This window comes from Chenopodium album, chromosome 27, assembly GCF_948465745.1.
Source record: "Chenopodium album chromosome 27, dcCheAlbu1.1, whole genome shotgun sequence".
NCBI classification, from domain to species: domain Eukaryota; kingdom Viridiplantae; phylum Streptophyta; class Magnoliopsida; order Caryophyllales; family Amaranthaceae; genus Chenopodium; species Chenopodium album.
This window is the reverse complement of record NC_137860.1, coordinates 31,744,173-31,762,343: the sequence shown is the minus strand read 5'-3', so window position 1 is coordinate 31,762,343 and position 18,171 is coordinate 31,744,173. Positions and strand designations below refer to the sequence as shown.

The window sequence follows — 18,171 nt, the reverse complement described above, 5'->3', positions numbered from 1 at the left end:
GCCTACCCAAAGTATTGGAATTGAATACCTAGATTAGGTAGTATGATAATACATCAAAGATTTATCTATTAATCTATTATTATTATGCCGTTTGTGTATATTACGGAGTAACAAACTCTCCCTAATTTTCCCCACGGGCCTACAATAGTCACATTACAGTCTTTAGGTCTTGCCAAGTAGTCTTAGTCCACTGCATAATCATGATTAATTTGATAATTAAAAAACAAATTAAGGTCGGACCCACAATCCCAAAAACAAAATTATCTAAACCTAACACAACTACATGCAGAACGTGCGATGTCGTTTTTGACTGAATTCGGCCAACACAATCGTGCGTTTGTCTCAATTAGGAAACCTTTGCAACATTGTAACTTTGTAAGTGTTATTTCTCCGGCCCAAAAAAAAAAAAAAAAAAAAAAAAAAAAAAAAAAATTAGATTAAGGGAAAAAAATAGAGAACAAATACATGTGTGATTACCATATTATTGGTGTTGTCAACGTGTGGTCTGATTAACTTCATTTGGGACCCACATTGTTTGTTGAGGCATGGGTTTGGTAGAACTTCTTGGACTCTAGGAATGTGATTAAATACAAAATGATTACCATCTAAGAAAAATTTAGGTTTTTTTTTTTAGCTTTATTAGGCTTTTAGGAATAATTTTGCACTAGTTACATTTTACTAGTGACTCACGGTACTAGAGGTTGAGAATCGTGAAAAAATTGTTAGGCTAAAATGTTTTTTTTGGGGGTTTAAACTCAAGGTTAGAAATATTTGATTTATACCATATCGTCCATATGACATAATAGTAATGCACTCCAACATGAGAACTTAAACATAGTTGTTTCATTTTTAATTTGTACACTTCATAACATAAATTATCTCCACTTGTTTGTTTATATTACTAGTATATGACAATTGACAAGGATAATTGTTTAACTTACAATTTTACACATGCTTGGCAATGTATTAAACTAACAATCAAGTGTTTTTTTATTTTTTTTTATTTTTATTAACAAGTAAAAAATGTATTTAAAGTTATTAAGAAATGTAAGTTGGAAAAAGGTCGTAATTAAGATCAATCAGTAGGCTCAGTTTTCTTCTTCTATCATGTAAAAGTGTAAAACCCAAAGTCAATCAGTATGGCTTGTTTGTCATCGTTTTTTATTTTTATTTTTTAGTTTTTTTTTAAAAAAGAGTAAATAAATAAATAAATAAAAATAAAATAAAAACATGAAATAAAAAAAGGAGTTTCACTTTTTGGTTGTTAGTTTTCAAAAAAGGCCTAATAATTCTGTTTTTTTTTTAAAAAAAAAGGGGCCAAATAATAGGTAAACAATGTTGGATCAGGTCATAACTCATAAGGCCAGATACTAACATGGTCTGAAAATTTGCTAATTGGGTTGAGAGAAAGCCACCCAACCCAAGCTTAAAATGGGTTGGGTCGGAATATCAGCCCAAGTGAATGAGTATTGTTCGGTTGGGATTTTGTGCGCACTTTTTGTGATCACTACTCACAACTCACAACTAGTTGGTGACTTGGTGAGCAGTGAGCTAATCAACAACTCTGAGTATGGAAAAATCCACATCCAAACAATTATATTGTCATGACTCACGAGTTATAGAGTATGGCCTATAAGCTCCCTTGTGACAAAATGATTTTTTATTACGAGATTGTTATAAGTAAAAGCTCATAATGTTGTTTGGCTAACCAAAAAATTGCAAAATGAAAAACATATACGGAAATAAAAAAATCATTGTTAGAAAAATTGATAAGACACATTAGGTTTTCTCAATTTGGTACCGTTGAAGAATAAACCTCTCAAGTGTCACCACATGTAAGTGTTCCACATTGGTTGAAGAAAAGAGAATTTAATACTTTATAAGGCTAAGGGGTTACTCCTCCTATTGCCATATGGTTTTGGGATGGAACCTCTTTGGACTTGTAAAGTGGACTCTCTCTCTTGATTTGCGGGTGTGGCCCAGGCCCACGTTTAACAGGTACTTATACTAGTTTGAAGATGGAAAGGGGTACAAAATACATGCAATGATGGAATTGAGCTGGTGTAGCTTAAGACACAACATTCACAACACGTAATTGGGCATGCCAAACCATGGACCTTGTGCAAACCAAATTTTTATATATAGTAAAAGCACGACAATGATATTATAACATATAATGAAAATGTTATGTAAACAGGTAAGCATGACATGATACGATTGAGATGTTGGCTTGGTTCTTCATTCTTGAAAGTTGAAATACCCATTTGAAAATTGTGGCAAGAAAATGCATGAAGATACGTCGCTATGTAGCTAGTGATCGAGCCAAGAGCCTAGTCAATCCCAAAACATATGGATTCAACACTAGCTACATGGCCAAGGCCATCAATCCTATTCAACTATCCATTTGAAGAGCCTATTCCAACTATCCATGCCCGAGCCGATAGTTGGATATTTATTTGGCTTCTCCCGATATTTGTAATTGTTTGCATGTACTATTTCTTCATTTTATTTGGAGTCATATAGTCCATATATCGTGCAAGTTAACTTTTGCTACAGATTATATGCATTTTCATAAAGGTCACACTCTAATGGTAACGATTTTCTTCTTAGAATTTTGTGCTTTGAAGGTTCTACCACAAATACGTGAAAAAATCGTGACTATAGTAAAACACTTAATTATGAGATTTGAACATGAAAAGTCTATCGTGTTGGACCTCAATAATGACAATTAGCCAAACAGTAGGAAAAGTCTATTGTATTCAACATGCTTGAATTGATATAGAATGCATATTTTGCATAAATTTGTCGGAAATCAGGACTTACACTGGCTACATATATAATATTATACTCCGTATAAGCATTCCATGAACATCCTAGACGACTTTCATAATTCATATTGCCAAATTTAAGCGTTTCACTTGAAAGAAACACATTCTATCTCATGGAAGCTAACTAATACTTCGTATAATGGAACAAAATGATGAATGGTATCATATGGTAATAGGAGGAGAATCTCCTTAGCTTTATAAAGTGTTTAACTCTCTCTTATTCAACTAATGTGGGACACCTACATGTAGTGATACTTAATTGGAAGGTTTATTATTCAACGGGTTTTAAAATTTTTTTATGAAATACAAAGTAAATACCTTGAGAAAAGTCAAATGATTATCAGACTAGTTGATGAATCTCATGCAATCCGTCCTTGATAAACGCAGGCCTGGGCCGCACCCGCAAACCAAGAGAGAGAGTCCACTTCACAAGTCCAAGGAGGTTCCATCCCAAAACCATATGGCTATAGGATGGAGGAGTAGCCCCTTAGCCTTATAAAGTGTTTAATTCTCTTTTCTTCAACCAATGTGGTGACACTTATATGTGGTGACACTTGAGAGGTTTATTCTTCAACAGTCCTTTTCAGGCTCTCACCTTCATCGTCGATTTTGAGGTGGGGCCCAAATTCAACACGATTATGTTTATCAGGAGTGAAATCAACGGCAGTGGTGAAACAGATGAACCATGAGAGCTTGTAGAGGGACTTTAATCACAAATCACAATAGATGCCTGCATAATATAGCACTATAGCAGTCTTTTGTTGACCGTCCAATCATATTAACCATAGTTTACTTGTGACTGTTGACCTACAAAAATAAAACATGCATACTGTACACTCAATATTAAATTATATGGAATTGAAAGTGCTAAGAAAAATGTGGAATTGTTATATAGAAATTCTTGTGGCTTTTTTTGTTGAAAATGCTTTGAATTTTCAAAATACAACTAGTAGTGTGACTTTATATTTTTAGATTAGTCTACTCAAGTCAAAATATATATATGGTAGATGATCATGCAAGTTGTTTGGTAGAAATATTTGTTTGAAAGGAGAGGTTATTAATTTAGATAGAATGATAGATATATATATAAATATGCTTTTAACTTAGTGATTTTAGTCAAAGTAATTTAACATGCATGTATCTCAGCTTAATTGATGTATATATTTGTCATACTAAATTTTTCCACATCTTATAAAGTGTCCCTCTTAAGATGTCAATCCATGTATAGACTAACTCCATTTCCTATGAAGACAAATTTCATATATGACATTGTAGATGTAACTTTCTCGGCGTGTAATCAATGATGTCGAATAAATAAACACTTAATTAAAATTGTAGACATGTATGTACTTGATTTCGACTTAACAGAAACACCATTAAAATTGTTAACGTGTACTTGATTGTGATTGTACAAACACTCACGTCGGTTTAGATTGTTGATGAGAATCATGCTTTTAGCTAGTACAATGCATGCACATAAATGTTAAACATCACACCAACACACTAAAACCGATCAGTGTTTGTGCTCTATTTTCTATTGTACTTATTATCAATAGACAATTTTCTTTTCCTGAAAATAAAACAGCAATTCACACCATGTTTTTTTTATATATAATTCAAAATTTCTTTCCACACATTTTATTAAATTACAAAAAGTGCACACTAGCAGAAATCAAACTACAGGAATGAGCCAAGACGTATTGTACATAATTTATAATCGTTATACCACTACATTTGAACCCACCTCTCACAAAGAAGAAGGAATAAAAGTGGATGATCCAGAACGAGCAATCGGATGCTCCGGATTATCACTCAACAACCCGTTTAACTCCTTAACAAAAATCTCCATAGCATTACTAGGCAAACAAAGTGGTACCACAATTCCTTTTTCTCCTTTCTTATTTTTAAATGGGATATAAAAACTAGCAACTCCAGGTATAGCCCCAACCCCACCTTTAGCGGGTCCACCATAAGCGGGTGGGCCCCACCCGTAGTCAAGTTCCGAAAACCCGGCCCGTGTAACATCTGAAACCACGAAAGTTCTGACCACGGTGAAGTGGGGCCTACCCTTGAGGACCATAAGGTCAGCAAGTGATTGCATGTACTCATGTGAGACTGCAGCCTTGGTCTTCTTAACAAGCTCTAAGGCGTACCCTATTGGGTTGTTGGATAGGTTGCTTGCGGAGGAGACGGCTACCGGGAACGCGAATGCATTCCCGTAGAAACCTGAGGGGAGAGGTGGGTTGAGTAAGGGACGGGAGTTGAAGATGCACATTATTCGGACTAATTCTTCCGGGTCGGGTTGTAGGGCTATGGTACGACATCTCCATAAACATGCAGTGAGAATTTCGAATGTTGATGATTTTAAATGTGGTGGCACGAAACGCTTTAGAGCGGCTATCTCCGTGGGCCCTGATTAATGAAATAATTTAGAAATGTTAATCACGTAAAGAAAAATAACATATAAGTAAGGCGAATTATGGTTGAAATTTAAAAGATCTAATATGACCTAGTTCGATGTTATGAGTTTGATATGAAAGTAGGCATTATTTGTACGATTGTTTATTAATCTACTTTTATAGACATTCATAAGTTATTGTTCTTTTTCCTACACATCCCTTTATGTGTAAAGCTAGTTAAGCACTTAGACCTATACAAATGATGTACGGAATAATTGATACAAAGTATACTACTCTAATCCCTATGTCCCTAATTTTTGGCCCCATTACAATTAGGTGGTAGGATGCTAATTGAGTAATTGGTAAACATGATAGTGATTAGGGGTACAATGAATGACAACTATACTTGTTGAGCTTTCAATTGAAAAAAATAAAATTTTGATATTAATTGTAATTATTATTGTGGTAGGAGCATCTTATTATATATGTTCAACTACTAGTCTACGACTATTGGACTAATAAAAGGAGGAAAGTATAAAACATACCAAAGAAAAAGGACTTGTGAACCATATCATCAAGTGGGATAATGGTACCCTTAGTGTCGGCTATCTCTTCATACTCGCGGTGCTCACAGGTTACTCGTGGTGGATCACGAGCGCAGAGACGGTGGCGTTCCCATGCAGGCTTAATCGACGGGGATTGGGCCCCACGGGCGAGCTCGGCCACTGCATTCATGAATTGAACTAGGCCCGGAGCATCAGCCATTGTGTGGTTCAATCGTAGTGCTAGTATGAACCCACCACATTTGAGTCTTGTCACCTATTTAAAAAGAAAGTGATGTCTCATATGGATATTGATTGCTGATATATAATTGCTAGTTTGCTACAACTATTTTCAATGATTCAAAAAAATTACTAAGACTTCCTTTTTTTGATACGGAGTTACGTAATTTACCAACATTTGGCCTATTATTGATCATCAGATCAGTTCATCACTTTTTTCATTTGTATAAATCACATGAGATACTTTGTCGTTATTCTTGTACAAAAAGTAATGTAACATGCAATTATAGAGTACTTAATTAAGTGTTGCAATTTTAGTAAATGAGAGGAAGTAAGGTGCATTAATATTGATTATTGACGCCTGCCTAATTCACAAACTTAATTAACACCAAATTCTTGTTAATAGTCTAAGCTTTGTACGATTATGTCTACTAAGTTCATGTATAGAGTAGCACTTTGTTTTGGTTCACACTGAATTTGCAGTTGGCCACATTAAAAGTATTGGTAAATAACGTTAATATCTACGAGTATATATGCAAGAGCCATAAATTCATTACTACTCCAATCCAAGCTATATGATTCGTACTAATCAGACAAGTAGATATGCAATTACTCCGTATATATTATTGTTACCTTCGATAAATGCACAAAATTTATTAATGTTGCAGTCAATCTATGCATGGTCAATAATTTATTACCTCTTTCAGGACCACTGCGTTGTTAATGTTGCAGTAACACTGTAACACTATGTGCAATTCAATTGATCCAATCAGATTTAAATTGAACCTTTTTTTTTTTTTTTTTTTATTTTAATTGACTAAAATCTGACCTTATTTGTACAATTGTACACTAATTTTTCTGATAAAAAATTATCAAATGAAAAGCTGATAGATTTATATTAATGGAGATAAAAATACTACTAGTATATTGTAATGAGTAAACACACAATTAAAGATCTGATTTGCTCTGTTCTGATTTGATCATTTTAAAAATACCTTTAATTAAGTACTCGATATTTGCATAAATAATAAGTCAAAGTGAACATTTAAGATAATGAGAATTAAGAAGCTCGCTGTAAATTGCAAAAAAAAAAAAAAAAAAAAAAAAAAAAAAAAAAAAAAAAAAAAAAAAATCACATGTGCAATCTTTAAGTAGAGATGAAGGGAGTATAATTAGACTTCTTGTTTACTCTGCATTTAATTAAAATATTTTAACAACATCACATACATCTTTTCAAGTAACCATTTTCTTAAAATACAAATTAAACAGGGAGTATATAATTATATATGCTAGGAAATTAAACACTCCATCTGTACGAATTACTTCAGACTTCTAGTAATAAGTTAATTGGACCTTATTAGATCAGATTAGTTTAATAATCTCATTACTTTTACTTAAATAACACAAGTTTTAATTATAAATTATTCAACTTTTACATTAAATATGTAAAAAGAAAAGTGCATCAACTAAAAAAAACAGTAATATATCAAGCTCATGATCATAATAATAAACCAACAAATTATATTAATACTTTGAAAAGTATACACCATACAAAAAACGATCGAAATGTTGAAGTAAATTACCTGGATGAGAAGCAAAGGAGTACCTAAGACATCAGTAGAACCAGGAACATCAAAAACTAACTCTTCCAAACGAGGAAAAGGCGGTTGAAGTGCATCACCAAAATCCTCAAGACTAACATCAGCATCAGCCTCAATAAACATGATCCCTTCTCCATTACATTCTACTACCAATTTCCTCCCGCCTTTCTCCCTAAGCCGCCCCGCAAACGGGTAATACCACACTAACGCCTTTGCCACGGCCTCCTTGATCACTCTGACCGGGTCCCGGCCAGAGTGTTTTTCCTCATTCCGGTAAAATTGAATTACCGGAATTTGGAACCGGAGGCCGTCTTGGTCATCGATATCCGAGAGTTCCTTGAACTCGTACGGGGTGGGCCTAGCCGGAGCTATTAGCTCCGGGGTCCGCCTCGTTACGTTAAACATTAAGGTTGTTTTTGTACCACCTATGGAATGAGCCATATTGTTATAATGTGGAGTGTTGCTAGAGAGTACTAGAGTAGTACAAGTAGGAGAGTGGAAAAGAGATGAATAATAATGTAGTTTGAGTTGGGTTTGTGAAATAATATGAGGATATTTATAGAAAATGTGGATGGAAAAAAGGTGAATGATTAAAATAATGAAGGGTTTTAAATTGGAAGGAGTGAAAAATACAAGCGAAATTGTCCATGTATTTGCAAGGAAATGGTACCAACACTCTTATGATGCAACTAACGTCACATAGTTACATATACATACCAACCCTACTTTTGTTTTTTACTTTAATTAATAATTTGATCGAAGACTTGGAATTAAAGTAGTACGTAACTATTGTTTGAAAAGGACGTAGTCTACTTAATTAGTCCTAATAAGTAATAATAATCTTAATATGTATCTAGTGAATGAAGCTTGAGACAATATTATTTTTCTTTATTTTTTGTCAAGTAAGGAAACTTTTAGTAATTGTTTATATATGAAACAAAAATTTCTTTAAGGTTTGAAAATGAGAAAAAAAAAAAATGAAAGAAAAAAAAACTCATTCGAAATTATTGATGAATTGAGGTACAATAAGAGAACATGTCTATAATACGGAACAATAAGAGAACATGTCTATAATACTTATTTGAGTTATTTGTAATTACTACGGAACATAAAATCAATGGAAACCTCACTTCATTGTATTGGAAACATAAAGTCACTAAATACTTGTATTATCTTTTGTTTTGAATCATTATACAATGATGTTGTATTAATAATAGCTAAGTTAGATTTAAAATTGAACTACTTCATTGTATTTATAGGTTTTCTGTCCTTTGTTTGATTATACTTAGAGATATTTTATTAAACGTTAAACTTTTACTCCGTATTAGAAAATGTGATAAAGAAATGTGTCAATTAAAAAAGAATGGGGTAAATATATTTTGTCGGAAATATCGGTTTTGTGATTTCGGTATAATATTTAATACGGAGTACGGAGTAGTGTAATTAATACGGAGCAGTGTATACTTCGTACAAAGTATCTAAGAGGCAAATAAAGACTTTTCAAATAATGAATTTTATTTTCCTTTTAGTAGGAAATTAAAAAAGAGTATTTAATCAAAAAAGAATGAAGAAGGGAAAACGAGTAGAATTTCCTTCAATTCGTTCCTTCCCCACAAGCTAGTAGCTAGAAGTGTCTTTTTTTTCTTGAAAAAGATTTGAAAAAAGATACAAGTATCATGGTTTCTATTGCTAAGATAATATGTCTTTAAAAAAAAAAAAGAAATTCCTAAGATAATAACTTCTTGTATCTTTCCTTATATTGAAAAAAAAATACTCCGTAGTGATTATTCTTTGTGACCACCTTTTCTCATGTTTATTTATGCAAAGGGTTTGGTGATTATATTCCTTAAAAGGTGTAATTAAAATTACTCCATCCGTCTCGTAATAATTGGGGCATTTGATTTTTTTGTTTTTTTTTAAAATCAACTTTGACCATCTTTTATTGCTACTCTGTATTATATAAAATAAAATTTTAATTAAAAGATTGATATTCCAATAATATTACATGAACATAAATCCAACAACTTATTTCTCTCAAAATTTTATTTTATATAATAATAAAAAAAAGATTGTCAGAAATGATTTTTTCAAAATAAAGGGTAAAAAAGTATCCTAAATTCCTAATTATTCTAAGATGAAGCCGGAAAGTGTAACATTTTTCATATATTGAATACATACTCTAAACGGAAGGAAGAGAGTATACAATGTAGTTGTTAGTTTTTTTTTTTTAAAATTTTATTTTGTCTTTATTGTGATTAAGTAAAGTATGAATGTGTTTTATTATTATTTTCTTGAAAAAAAAAAGTAAGTGTGAAAAAAGAAAGAAAAGAGACCAACAATTGCAAGGAAACATCCGCCACATTCACAATGATAACGACCGATACGCAAGTCTATAAGAGGAGGAACTTTGTTTGGCATATTTAGTTATAAATAGTTACTTCGTATTAGATTTATATATAAAATACTTGTAACAGTTATTGGAGTAGTTGTTAAGTGTTAACTACTTTTATTTAGTGTTATGCTACGTAACGAACTTGTATAATAAAATCAGTTGTTGGTTGACTAATGACTTTAACAAGACTTGAAAGTCTATTCTCTATAGTCTTACAAGTTTGCTTTCCAGCATGTTGAATTCTAACCTATAGCAAACCTTTCTAATAAAAAATCAAATTGAAAAATATTGTTTATAACTATCAACCTAAAAATTTAAGAAATCATAATTAAGTCACAGTCTCATAAAAATATGTTCCAAAATTTTCCTTTGTAATAATATTCATTGAGTATGGAGTAGTTGGTAATATTACTTACAAGAAAAATAATAATTGTAATTCTTTATGTTGTGCAAGGTTTTGAGTTCAAATAAATGCATTAGCACACCAAAGGTTTTGAGTACTTTGTAAGAAGTACTCCGTATAAAATATTATTCAAAGGCAAATGTTAACGAATATACTTCGTATAAAATAATTAAAAGTGAAAATATCAAATAAAAATGAACATTAATTACACCGATCGACGCGTGGTCTTGACAAGCATTTTCCAAATTAATACCCGTTAGGAAAGGTTAAATGCTTATCCAACACCTCGGGGCATTCATTAACAAGATCCTATTTCAAAAATAAGTTAATTATCACAAATTCACGATGAAGAATTACGTAAAATATGTGGCTTGATCTACCGTTGCCAAAAAATAAAAATAAAAAAAAAAAAAAAAAAAAAAAAAAAAAATCAAAACTATTAACCTAATTTATACAGCTACTTACTTCGTATTACAATATATAAATCTTAACTATATGCAAGTAACTAGTATACTGTATAGTGTATACTCGATTGCAAGTTGATAATGCATGAAATTTTATACTTCGTATGAATAAGGACATATTTTCTTTTAATGTGCACTACATCCTCTATTGTGGATTTGTGGAAATATATGGGTCTATGGGCTTAAATGAAGAGGAGATTGTTACAGTTGGGGCAACGCCAGGAAGTAATTGTGGGCCGTGATGGACCAGCCCACCAATAGCAATCATTCTTTAATTTGTCATTAATATTGAGATTGTGAACCTGGCCTAATGGTGCATATGTTTAGCTAGGTGAATTCAATTTGCCATACATGCTATTTTCTGTTGTCATGTTGTGTGAATTCAATTTCTTCACACCGGCTTGCGATACATCATGGTAGGGAAACACTTCAACCCCGTCGATATCCTACCTATTGTCACTTAATTAACTCGTTGATTAGGAAATTTTGTTGAGAACCAACATTATAGTGAAGTTAATCGTGCGACTATTTTTGGCTAGCTCAAATCACGTGAAATAGATTAAGTGCTTGTTCACATTAACTGAATTGAGCTGAATTGATTGGAACTAAACTGAACTGGGCTGAAATGAATATTTTATGAGAGAATTTTGAACTGAACTGAACTGAACTATATCAAGTTATAACAATTTTGACGATATTCACACAAAGGTCACTATATGTAGAAACAAGGTTACAATATCAATTTTGATAAACTTACATAGAGGTCAATATTTAAAGATAAAGTAATTTTGAGAAAGGTAATCCAAAAGTCACTATATATAAAAAAATAAGGTAACTATATTAATTTTGAGAACGTTTACACGAAGCCTATCAAAGCTATCACTCAAGTAGCTCCACCTCCAATCGCGCAACTAGCTGAATAATCACATAAAATAAAATTTAATCGAATTACTCACATGATAATAGATGTAGAGTTGAGAAATTGATGAAGAATCACAGTTATTGAAAGGAGTATGGATTTTGCAGAAGAATTGAGAAAGTAAGAGAGAGAAAATATGAGGAAAGAGAATAGAACGTGGAAATGAAGGAGGAGAGAGAGAGAGAGATAGAAAAAAATAGAGGAGAAAATCTCAACCGTTAGATTTGCTGAGTTGGGGTAGATTGTAATCTAATAGTCTTGATGACATCGGTATGATTAATTTTTTTTTGTTGGTGTTTAGAGAGCCATAAGGGCGGGGTGAGAATCGATCTCAGGATCTCCTTAAACTGGGAGTGAGCTCTAACCACTTAAGCTAGCCCTCACTCTCTCGATACGATAAGTTTGCTTAAGAGAGCATTAAATGTAGTTGTAAAATAGTGAAAAGTGGCGTATGTATGTGAAAGTAAGGGAGTGGTTTACAGTTAAAGATAGATAAACAAACTAAGCCAAAACTAAAAATCAAGCAAAATGTCATTAAGACTCATTATAATATAAATTAAAGTTGTAGTGTTGCAATTCCACTTCCATACTTAGATCCAAATCTGACCCTTTCAATTTCCATTTCTAGTTCCAGATAACAAATCACAACCTAACTCACCGACATTCCTTCTCATTTGTCCCTCTTCTATTTTTACTCTCTCTTCTTCCTTTTATTACCAATTTTTTTTTTTCATACTTCAAATTTGAATCATACTTTCAAATATTTGCAAAGAGAAGAAACCACCCAGTTGCATTTTCAGGTCAGTTTTTCCTTTTTATTTCTTTTTTTTACATTTAATATATAGATCTTTCCTTTTTCATGGGGTTTAATATAATGTTTCATATTTGATCGTTTCTTGGTATGTCTTATAATTTAGTTGTCAGTTCAAATGTTACTATATTCTAATAGAGTGAGAATAGTTTTTTTTTTTCTTAACATATTAAATTGAATTGGGAATATAGAGTGATTTTTCCAGATTAATATTGTTTATTATATTATTCAATTGTTGTCCAATTTAGGAGTTACAGTATTTTTATGTTTGTGTTCTTGCAATATTATGTTTCAGGTGCTGATCTCAAATCATATTGATTTCTCGATTTTTATCTTAATTAGTACCAAGTATATATATTTGTACAATTTGTTTGTTTTAGGGAGATTTTAATTTTTGGGTGGCAACATTTTTAAATTTTTAATTGAATGAAGATAAGGTTTTACAGTAATTGCTACTTGTATTAATTCCAATTTGTAATTGCTTTGAAGTTGGGTGATCGACATATAATTTATGTTTTTTTGCATCTGATTGTACCAACAGAAACATTTGGGTATTTGACAAGGTTTTGATACTTGAGAAGTATGTTTAAGTTGTCGCCTCGTAGTAGGGGTTCGAGGTCGAACAAGGGGATCAAGGTAAAGCATGCTGTGCAATTGATTTTGTTGTTGGGTGTTGGTATTTGGTTAGTGTATCAAATTCAACGTTCTTATGGTAAGGAGAAAACATTCGGAGAAGCGAATAAGGTTTCGGAAAAGGTGCAAGAGGGGATTGAGAGGTTAAAGTTGGGAAGGAGGGATCCACCTGAGTTGGAGGAAGATGAGAGGAATAGTGTGGAAGAGGGTGAGGAGAAGAAAGTTGGGAGTGAGGATGTAAAGCCGGAAGAGAATGAGGATGGAGGGGGCGGGCAAGTGAATGAAAAACCCGAAGAGGAAGTTAAGGATGAAAGCGTGGAGAAACAAAATGAGGAGGGACGAAGTGAAGAAAGAGGAGGAGAAAGTGAGGGGGAAAGTGAGAAGAGGGATAATGAAGAGTTGAAGGAGGAGGATAAGAGAAATGAAGAGGCGGAGCAAGAAGGAAACAAAAACAAGGAAAATGAGGTGAAGGATGATGGAGATAACAAAAGTGAGGAGGAGCAACAGGTTGAGAACAAAGAAAAGGAAAATGAAACGAAGGAAGAGAACAAAGCAGAGGAAAATGAAGTTAAGGAAGAGAACAAGGAGAATGAAAATGAAGCTAAGGAAGATAACAAAGTGGAGGAAAATGAAGCTAAGGAAGAGAACAAAGCTGAGGAGAAGGAGAAAGAAGCGAGCAAAGAAAATGAAAGTGGAGAGCAAAAATCTGATGAGAACAAGACTGATGAAATTAGCGAAGAGAGCAAAGAAAGTGGAAATGAAGAAGAGAAGAAAATGAACGAGAAAGAAGCTGAGAAAGAGAATGGAGAAGCCAAAGAGGAAAGCCAAGAGAGCAAAGAGAATGACACTTCACAGAATGAAGGTCAAGAAAAGGAAGAAGGCAACAACGATAGTAAGAATGAAGAAACAAGTACGGAACTAATGGAAGATAAGGACTCTAAGATAGAGAAATCAGGTTCATCAGATGCTCAGGTTCAAGATGGAATTAACAAGGATGACAAAGCTGTTACTGAGAAACAAAACAAGGAAAATGATTCTTCCACTTTAGAGCTGAATGCATCTGAACATAAAGAGAATAATGAAGAAGCCGTGGAAAATAAGACTGTTGAAAAGGAGTCTTCTGATGCAGTAACTGCTGGAGAAAAACATGATGTTACTACACAAGATATCGCTGATGGCTCTCACTCTCTCCCTTCTGAAACTGTAGAGTCTGGCGAAGACAAGCAAGCTAATGCCACTACATTCACTGATGAAACATTTGTCACGCTGAATCAAAATGATGCAACAGATAACACAAGCACTAAAGAGGATAATAATTCCGTTCTACGGGAAGTTGTATCAGAGAAACCTGAGAAAACTGAAGCAGGCGCAAGTGAAAACCAATCGGATGCAAATTCTGATTCTGGCTCAAAGACTGAGGACACCAACAATGTTGAAGGTGGAGGAGGCTCTTCAGCAGATGGCCATACATCTTATTCCGATACATCAGGTCACGAGGGTGCAAATGGGGAGAATCCAGAGCAAAAAACAAATGGAACAAATGAATTAATTAACCATGATTCAAACTCTAAGGTACATATAGAGGAGGAAGCATCAAAAGTGAATAAAAGCGAAGATGCAAAGAAACCAGTGGAGCAAAATGAGGATGCGTCAAAAGAAAGTGATGGCCAAGATACAGAGAAGCTTGTGGAGAAGAAAGAGGATTCATCAAAAGTAAATTATGGCCAAGAAGTAGAGAAGCCAGTGGAGAAAAGAGAGGAAGCAACAAAAGCAAATGATGACCAAGGTGCTGAGAAATATGAACAAGTCGATGATTCCAAACAGCAGCAGCATTTGGAGGAGGAGTCATTGAATTATAATAAGAAAATAAATTTGGAGGAGCATGAGCATGAGCATGAGCAAGCTGAGTCTACGAACAACTCAGAGTCAGAAGGCCAAAAAGAGGACTCAACAGATACTTCAGTCACTGAAGAAGTTAAAGATCGAACTGATTTAGATACTCTCCCAGACAACAGTAATGAAGATGGCAACAATAGAGATGCGGTTGCCAAGTGAGCTTTCCAGTTAGGTGCTTAAATTGCAGTTTATCTTTATTACCACTTGAAGGCAAGATTGAGTTTTAGTTTCCCCTTTCTTGCAAATGTAGGGGCTGAGTACAACCCTCTTGTAACATGGTCTTTCTCTGTCCTTATTACGATATTAGTGTATAAAAGATGTTTAATTGATGAGTTGATAGGCTGACTGTTAGTGTTGTTCTTATGTTGCTCCATAAGAGTTCAAGACGCCTTATAATTTTTTATTTTTGTTACGTAGTATGCATTTAAGCTGCTGCACTGAGGCATTCATCCTTGATTGCCTTGAAATTTGATTATTCTATTGATGTTATAGAATTAAATTCAGTATTCTAATTCATTATGCTACTGCACTCTGTTCTTATGTGGCTCCGCCGAATCGCCGCACTCCTTTGTGTACCATTTGGAAAGCGAGAATTCGTTAAGGATCCGTGGATCATCGCGATGAAATACTTCAAATATACTTATAATCGACTTTTTTGCCTCCTTACCTTTGCCGCAGGTAATTTTCTGATTTTCCATCAATTTCATTTGCGTATTCTTGAATTTTAATTTTTAGCTTTTAATTGTTCTGAATTGAAACCGTATTGTTGGGATTATAACTGCTGGGAATATTAAGATTTGAGGGGGGGAATAGAGGTCAGTAACCTAGTATGTATAATTGCATTGTATTGCTAGAAGTTTTGCTGCGCTCGGAGTGAAAGGCACAATTGTAATAGATGAAATGATTAATTTTTCTTTGATTTTCACTTATGAATCTATTGAATTATTTTTTTTTTTTTTGAAAGAAAAAAAAAAAAAAATTAATAATTCAATAGAATCAATAGATGCAATAAGGTAGTAATTCTTAAGTAATTTTAGTCTCTTTTCTTTTTCTTCAAATGAATCTGATTTTCGATATGAAATTCGCCTGTATTTGTTTGTTTTTTTAATTGCTTTTGCAAATTGCTAACTTCAATTGGGTATATTTTCGTTATTTACTACTAAACACTAATCTGGGGTGTTAGTGTTAGTTCATATACGCTGCATGTTTTTATGGTTTAATCTGTCGTGGTTTTAAATGATAGATATTATAAGATTATTATAATATTTGTCGCAGAGTAGGACAAATATTATAATAATCTTATAATATCTATCATTAAATTTTTTCAATAATGAAGGCATGGTAATCTTCTGGGTCTGTTTTTATTTTATTTTTTATTGTTTTATTTGAAATCTCTTCTAGGTCTGTTTGTTTAGGGGTTTTTTGACATCATTTTTGGTTTTCAGTTTCCTTTTTTTTTGAAAACTAAAAACCAAAAACAGGAAACAAGAAAAAGGTGTTCACTTTTTTGTTGTCAGTTTTCAAAATTATCATGATTTTTGATTTTAATAAGTCTAAATATTTTTTGATCCATTATGTAGCATATGTAATTTACTTTTAAAAAACAAAAAACCAAAAAACAGAAAACCACAGCGATGCCAAACGAACCCTTAGTGTTTCATTTGTCTCTTTGTTCTATAGTTATGAAATTGTGTAATCAATCTTAATGTTTTAAGTTGGTCAATTTTAGTGTGAAATTAAAGGGTTATATAAACTAGGAAAATTTGTCAGAAACAACCTTTTAAAGTGTCTACTTTATTTAAAACAACCTTTTAAATTTTTTTTTGCAATTTCAGACCACATTATAAAATTTTTTTATCAAAAACAACCAAATGTTACTTTCCGGCGTCGACTCTATTTTTCCCTATGTTGACCACGAGTGTGCGAGTCACGTGACCTGGCCTCCTATATTGCTTAATACACCCCTTTTCCCTCCAACTAACTCCTATCAAAACCCCTGCTTCTCTTTCATCCCTCTCTTTAGTACGAGTGAATTGGAGGAAAAATTGGTGTATTAAGCAATACATGAGGTCATGTGCGTTGCACACTAGTGGTCAACATCGGGGAAAATAGAATCAAGGCCGGAAAGTAGCATTTGGTTGTCTTTAATAAAAAAATTTTATAATGTGGTCTGAAGTTGCAAAAAAGATTTTAAAAGGTTGTTTTAAATAAAGTAGACACTTTAAAAGATTGTTTCTGACAAATTTTCCTATAAACTAAAGTCTGCAACACATCATCAAAGTTGAATTCTTTTGAGTATCCATGCTCAATAGTTCAAATAATCCACCTTGGAAGCTTAAATGTATTTGTCTTTGTAAGCGTGTTCACTCTGTATCTATCTAATTTGGATGCATCTTTAATTTCTTACCCTTAAATGTTTTTTTTTTTCCCCAAGATATGCTGCCATTATTATCTTGGACATTGAAAAGGTTCTTGGAACATTTGGGATATTTGAGAAAAATCAAGTTGGCCATGAGAGGTTCAATATTTTCAGTGGATGTCCTTACAGCCACCATTGTTCTTCGTGGTTTAGCTAATCATGTGAGTGGTGGACTGGCCTAGTATGCATGCTTTTTAATTTTGCTATGTTGCCTTATTTGTGTTGATATTAATTTCTTGCGTCATTTCAGTTCTATGCATGATATAATAACGATCATTGGATAATTTGATTTCAAGTGGTACAATTATATTACTTTAAAAGACAGCCGTGTTAGTTAATGTTAATGGAGCTCACTTATTTAGTAGGAGGGAGCGGTTCTATGATAAGAGATTTTGTAATTAATTATTTTTTGAACAAAATATATTAATTTTAGGAATGTTGAGTGATTGAAATTTCAGTTTGTGCATGTAAATTCTGCTGGACTTAGTTGTGTTAATTGCTTTATATACGTGTGTTTATTGCTATTTGGGTGTTGGTCTCATGAGTTCTGTAGTAATGAGTAATGACATTATATATATTAAGATCTGTGGCTTGAATAAATATGCAGGAAAATAGACGATGAAA

The 18,171-nt window shown here is 33.0% G+C and overlaps 2 protein-coding genes across 2 annotated transcripts; one reads left to right on the top strand and one right to left on the bottom strand.

The window, feature by feature from the left end:
* Positions 1-4,405: 4,405 nt before the first annotated feature.
* On the bottom strand, positions 4,406-8,148 carry LOC145620600 (benzyl alcohol O-benzoyltransferase-like). The gene is made up of 3 exons (XM_081675299.1): positions 7,593-8,148; positions 5,773-6,046; positions 4,406-5,240 (listed from the first exon to the last, which is right to left on the bottom strand). The coding sequence occupies exons 1-3, from the start codon at positions 8,049-8,051 to the stop codon at positions 4,576-4,578; spliced, it is 1,398 nt and encodes a 465-aa protein (XP_081531425.1). The 5' UTR covers positions 8,052-8,148; the 3' UTR covers positions 4,406-4,575.
* A 4,212-nt stretch (positions 8,149-12,360) lies between these two features.
* Positions 12,361-15,489, top strand: LOC145620426 (uncharacterized). Its single transcript, XM_081675103.1, has 2 exons — positions 12,361-12,588; positions 13,141-15,489. The coding sequence occupies exon 2, from the start codon at positions 13,182-13,184 to the stop codon at positions 15,285-15,287; it is 2,106 nt and encodes a 701-aa protein (XP_081531229.1). The 5' UTR covers positions 12,361-12,588; positions 13,141-13,181; the 3' UTR covers positions 15,288-15,489.
* Positions 15,490-18,171: the final 2,682 nt, after the last annotated feature.